Consider the following 6,000-nt stretch of genomic DNA (forward strand, 5'->3'; position numbering starts at 1 on the left):
GTCTGTGGAATTCTCCAGGCCAGAGGACTGGAGTGGGTATCCTTCTCCTTCTCCAGGGGATCTTCTCAACCCAGGGATGGAACCCAGGTCTCCCACATTGCAAGTGGATTCTTTACCAGCTGAGCTGTCAGGGAAGCCCCACGTCTCCAGGAGTGACGACGAAATCGGTGTTAAAACAACTTTGACTCCTAACCCTTAACCGGGCAGCTTCTATGAGAGCAGTTCTCAGTGCCAGTGAGCGTCAGTCCCCTCGCCCCCGGGGGCTGTGAGAACACGGCTGGCTGCCTCCGCCCGCAGCGCTGACCCAGGAGGGCTGGGCAGCCGGGAACCGGCTCTGCTAACAGCGCCCGGAGGGGCGATGCTGCTGGCGCTGCAGCCCCCCCACCCCAGCGGCGGGCGCCCCGGCACTGCTGTCCCTGCAGGCAGCGCTTCTGCCGAGAGCTGATGGGAGAGCGAACCTCGGGACCCCAGAGACGGTGGAAGGTCTGCACTGCTGCTGCTGCTGCTGCTGCTAAGTCGCTTCAGTCGTGTCCGACTCTGTGCGACCCCATAGACGGCAGCCCACCAGGCTCCACCGTCCCTGGGATTCTCCAGGCAAGAATACTGGAGTGGGTTGCCGTTTCCTTCTCCAGTGCATGAAAGGGAAAAGTGAAAGTGAAGTCGCTCAGTCGTCCGACTCTTAGCGACCCCATGGACTGTAGCCCACCAGGCTCCTCCGTCCATGGGAATTTTCCAGGCAAGAGTACTGGAGTGGGGTGCCATTGCCTTCTCCGAGGTCTGCACTGGCGGGTGCTAATTCTGGAGGAAGAGACCATCTCACCTTTCAGGTGTACACGCGGAATCTCACCCTGCACGAAAAGCCAACTTAGAGAAAACCTGAATCATAAAGCATTAGTTGGAAGGCAGCTGTGTGTGCATTTCCAAGGGATGCTTCCTTTTGTAAAGTACAGGGACCTCTTCTACTTTCAATAATAGAGACTATCAAGTATGTGAAAGGCTCAGGGACAGAGAAAAGGAAGCCTTGCCAGTTGGAGCCCATGAGCTAGGATCCAGCTGCCGGCTGGATAATTAGTCAGCAAGAAACAGAACTGCACTCAAAAGTGGAAAAGCATCTTTGTCCAGGCCTGGGACACAGCTGAGAAACCACTGCCGACAAGACCCAAGACGCAGATGCCTGAATTCAAACCTTGTGGACCTCCGGCCGCTTCACAGGCGGCCTTCCCCTGAAAGCCAGCACCCGCCCTGTAACCCTCAGGGACCAAGGCCGGGGAGGGTCACTCACCATAGCCCTGCCCCCATCCTGCCCAGGCTCGAGGCTTCTTGCAGAACAGATGGGAGCTGGAAGGGGCCCCTGTGTCCGCGAAGGCACCTTCTGATGGAGGTGACCGACACACAGTGCGTAAAACCGCACGGACACGCCACACGCACACGGTGTCCCACAGACTGGGATATTTGACCCTGGGGACATCCCCAGGGCCCGTGGAGAACGTATTCTGCGCATCACAGACCTAAAGGACCATGAGGCCGAGCTGCTTTGCAGTGAGCCACCGTTACCCCTCAGTGCCGCGAAAAGGCGCAGACCGGGGACGGCACGCCCGAGTCCACGTGCCTCCCACGTGACCTCGGCCCGTAGCATTTTACAAACTGCATGTGGCCATGTGTGCCCTGCAAACACGTGCGCTCATCTCGGCAACCCTGGTTTGCTCAGAGCTGTCACCCTCAGGAGACGACGGACAGCGTTCCAGGCCGCAGCCCACCACGATTCCCATTAGCTCGTTTGTCCTCAGAGCAGAGTGCTTTTCTAGATCTCTTTGTACCAAATGCAGACCTTTATAAAGAGGCCTGAGCCTGGGGGAACGTTAGAGACTGTATTTGAGGACAGGGCCTTCAAAGCAAAACGAAAGTTTGCGATAAACTGTGATATGCCACCTCCATATTTAGGCTAGTAGTGACATCAGGATTGTTAGGTAAGTCCTAAAAATGCGTATTTTGTAGCATGGAGACTCACCATCGTCCATAAACTGATTCCCTCAGCTTATTTTTTTAGCTCATTGGGCAACAGGGGTGGGTTCAAAATGAGCATTTTAGAGCTCAGTGAGAAAGGCAGGAGGAGTAACCAACTCGAAAGGCAGGAATAGCCTTTCTCTTGGATCCCCTTTGGAAATGTTCATGCTGAAAGGACATTTCCTGACCTGCAGCTGCGGGGGACAACGCTGTGGGGCCAGGGGACATGACGTGCCGGGAATCAGTCGAGATGGCCTGGGGGGTGGCACTGCCCGGGGCGGGCCTGTGAGGCCTCAGGGGGTGCTGCCAGCGCAAGATGACTGCGTGACCCACTGTACCCGGCTCTGTCCCTCCTCCTCTCAACTCCTCCCCAGCGTGCTCCCTGCCACCAAGCAAGGCTTGCCAGCAGGTGCCCCTTCCTGAAATCTCTGCCCAGGCCCTGTGGGCTGGCGAGTGTGAGGGGGCTGGGGGAGGGCGCTGGGGACCCCGGGGGCGCTGCCCAGGGCGGCTCACGGTGGGCGCGGGCGCTCAGTTCACAGAGATCAGCCGGCGCCTGCTCTGCTCCTATCGCACCGACATCGACGCGCTCTTCGCCGAGGTGGACCGCTGCCTGGCCGCCAACCGCAGTGTCCTGCAGCAGCTGGAGGAGCGCTGTGGCCGCAAGCTCTCCGAAGAGGAGTGGGGCGAGATCCAGACCCAGGTAGGCATGCTGGCCGGGCCTGCAGTGGGCGGGGAGGGGAGTGGGTGAGCTGGGGGCGGAGGGCCGGCACTGCACAGAGGGCCCTGGCATGTGTGTCTGCCCCCAGGGAGCCCCGGGACCCTCGTTGCCCACTCTGGGGTGAGGCCAAGGGCCCTGGGTGTGCGAGTCTGCTTTGATGACGGCATCTAGGGAGCAGTGAAAGCGCCAGGGGCAAAGGCCTCCCCACGTGCCCCGCTCCCGCCCCCACACCAAGCTTCCTGCCCGCCTCAGCCCGCCCCTTGCATCTGAGGAGAGACTCCAAAGCTGACAGAGGAAACACTTACTTAGAGATCATGAAAATGGTAAAATGCATAAAGAAGTTTAGCGGCTACATAGTGTCAGAGACCTGTTTAATTTAAAGTCAGTTACTAACGTTCAGCATTTTATAAACTGTGTTTCGAAGTGGGTTATCCCAGGTGGGCTGCGGTCCCTTCCATTTTTCGCAGGAGTAGCACAGCACACACATAATCAGTGTTATTTTAAGCCAGGATGAAATGTCTTCACGTGTAGAAGACCCACGTCTGTGGGTGCACAGCTCTCACTCACCCCTGGGACACTGCCCGCCCCGCTGTGTTGCAGGCCCTGCACCGGGAGGCCCCCGACTGCCCCATCTGCCTCACCGCGCTGGCGCCGCGGGAGACGGTCCTGCTGTCCTGCTCGCACACGTTCCACCACGCGTGTCTGTGCGCCCTGGAGGAGTTCTCCCTGGGCGAGAGCGCGCCTTTCCACGCGTGTCCTCTCTGCCGCTCCTGCTATCAGAAGAGAGTTCTTGAATGCTGAATTCACAGGAAAAAAATTGTATAATTCGGGGGGAAGTGTTAACCTTATTGTTGGTAGTTGTATGTTAGGAAAGCTGACAGTATTTTAAAAGCTGACAAACCCATCCAATTCTAGTCTTCATAAACAGAAAACTTCAAATTCATGAGTTGAGTCAGCTGAAGCGAGGAACGGATTAAAAACTTCGATCTCGGAGGCTCTCCAGTTTGCTGATTGGCTCGGCTTCTGGTTGGTTGGCTGGGCTGCTCCTGAGCATCCAGGGATTCCCTCCCTCCCCTCTCCGCAGCGGTGCTGATGGCACCCGGCGGGCCTGCCCTACAGCTGCAGCTCGTGTCCGATCACAGACGGAACCTACGCCTCTTAAAGCATCCAGAGGCCCTCTGCCATTCCTAAGGCTTGCTTTATCTCTATGGGATAAGTTACTGTTGACTCCAGCACTTTGAATACATAAACCCAAGATATAAAAATAAGATATTCAGTGGTTTCAACATCAGTTCCGTCACTCAGTCGTGTCCGACTCTTTGCGACCCCCTGGACTGCAGCACACCAGGCTTCCCCATCCATCACCAGCTCCTGGAGTCTACTCAAACTCATGTCCATTGAGTCGCTGATGCCATCCAACCATCTCATCCTCTGTCGTCCCCTTCTCCTCCCACCTTCAATCTTTCCCAGCATCAGGATCTTTTCCAGTGAGTCAGTTCTTCCCATCAAGTGGCCAAAGTATTGGAAGCTTCAGCTGCAGCATCAGTCCTTCCAATGAACGTTCAGCACTGAATTCCTTTAGGATTGACAAGTTTGATCTCCTTGCTGTCCAATGGACTCTCAAGAGTCTTCTCCAACACCACAGTTCAAAAGCATCAATTCTTCAGCACTCAGCTTTCTTTATGGTCCAACTCTCACATCCATACATGACTACTGGAAAAACCATAGCTTTGACTAGACGGGCCTTTGTCAGCAAAGTAATGTCTCTGCTTTTTAATATGCTGTCTAAAACAGCACATCACGTATTAATAACTCAGAGCCACATGTTCATGGCTCACACATAAAGAAATGCACAGAATCTTCCTGGGAACCTGGTCACTCGCAAGCACTGACCACAGGGTCCTGGTGAGGTGCCCCAGCTGCTGGGACAGAAGAGGCCCCTGATGTTAGGGACGGACAAAGCGGCCTGTTCCTCTGAACTTCCCCGCCTTTGGCAGCGGGTGAGGGGCTGAGGAGCTGCCCTCCATGGCTCCCGGCTCTTGGCCCTGCTGCCTGGAGTCTCCAGCGAACTCTCCCCTGTGCTGAGGAAGAGCAGGTAGACTTTTCCTTTTAATTAAAAAAAAAAATTCTTTACTTCTTTATTTGGGTCTTGGTTGTGGCTTGCAGGATCTTCATCGTGGTGCCAGGGCCCCACAGCATGTGGGATCTTAGTTCCCAGACCGGGGATCGAACCCGCATCCCCTGCATTGGAAGGCGGATTCCTACCCCCTGGGCCACAGGGACGTCCTGCAAGCAGGTTTTGCAGCCACCCTGGGGCCCCTGGCAGGTCACTGCAGCCACAACTAACAGCAGGCAAGGAGCCAGCAAGCCAGGCCGGGAGGCAGGGGACAGACAGGTGGCCGAGGCCAGCTGCACACCTGTCAAGGTGCACGACAAGCCCCAGCGTTGCCTGGGAAGGAACCCCACCATGCCCATTCCTACTTATTTCTCATCCCATCTGGTGTGTTTTCTTTACATAAAGCTCATGCACATACGTCCCTCAATGAGCACATCCACATATCCTGGGGTACATTCACTTTGCAGCGGTGGAGAGTCCCACAAAAGCATCTGGAACCTGACTTGGAAATGATTTAAACGGTGAGCAGACACTCGTTGGACCATTAAGAAGGTTGAGCACTGAAGAACTGATGCTTTTGAACTGTGGTGCTGGAGAAGACTCTTGAGAGTCCCTTGGACTGCAAGGAGATCCAACCAGTCCATCCTAAAGGAAATCAGTCCTGAATATTCATTGGAAGGACTGATGCTGAAGCTGAAGTTCCAATACTTTGGCCACCTGATGGGAAGAGCTGACTCATTGGAAAAGACCCTGATGCTGGGAAAGACTAAGGGCAGGAGGAGAAGGGGAGGACAGAGGATGAGATGGTTGGATGGCGTCATTGACTGAATGGGCATGAGTTTGAGCAAGCTCCGGGACATGGTGGAGGACAGGGAAGCCTGGCGTGCTGCGGTCCACGGGGTCTCGAAGAGTCAGACAGGACTGAGCGACTAAACAGCACCAACACACTGTTGTGAGACGGCAGAGGAAGGCTGGCTCCCGGACACCACGCTCCCCCCACCCCAACCCCGCTTCCCGCCGGTGGCCCCTCCAGCAGAGCACAGCCTGCCGAGGAGGAAGGCCTGGCCAGTCTGATGCCCAGCCCCACTCCCAGAGCCTGCAGGGGGGCGCCCAGGCACTCGGCGAGCGTGGGAGGCCACTCAGGGCCAGCGTGACCGCACCC

The 6,000-nt window shown here is 56.3% G+C and overlaps 1 protein-coding gene across 34 annotated transcripts in view; it reads left to right on the top strand.

The window, feature by feature from the left end:
• RNF32 (ring finger protein 32) overlaps positions 1–3,713 on the top strand; it is a 34,025-nt gene extending 30,312 nt beyond the window's left edge. For 17 of the 34 annotated variants that reach the window (XM_081535417.1, XM_081535427.1, XM_081535420.1 and 14 more), the window contains 2 exons: positions 2,537–2,704; positions 3,323–3,713. In XM_081535417.1, coding sequence (XP_081391543.1) covers positions 2,537–2,704; positions 3,323–3,523 — 369 coding nt within the window. In that variant the 3' untranslated portion in view covers positions 3,524–3,713. Of the gene's footprint in view, positions 1–2,536; positions 2,705–2,893; positions 3,122–3,322 lie in introns of those variants that run through there. The other 17 variants (XM_081535443.1, XM_081535441.1, XM_081535440.1 and 14 more) reach the window with 2 other exon arrangements.
• Positions 3,714–6,000: the final 2,287 nt, after the last annotated feature.

The sequence above is a fragment of the Giraffa tippelskirchi genome, chromosome 10, assembly GCF_054371585.1.
Source record: "Giraffa tippelskirchi isolate mGirTip1 chromosome 10, T2T-mGirTip1v1.2.pri, whole genome shotgun sequence".
NCBI classification, from domain to species: Eukaryota; Metazoa; Chordata; class Mammalia; order Artiodactyla; family Giraffidae; genus Giraffa; species Giraffa tippelskirchi.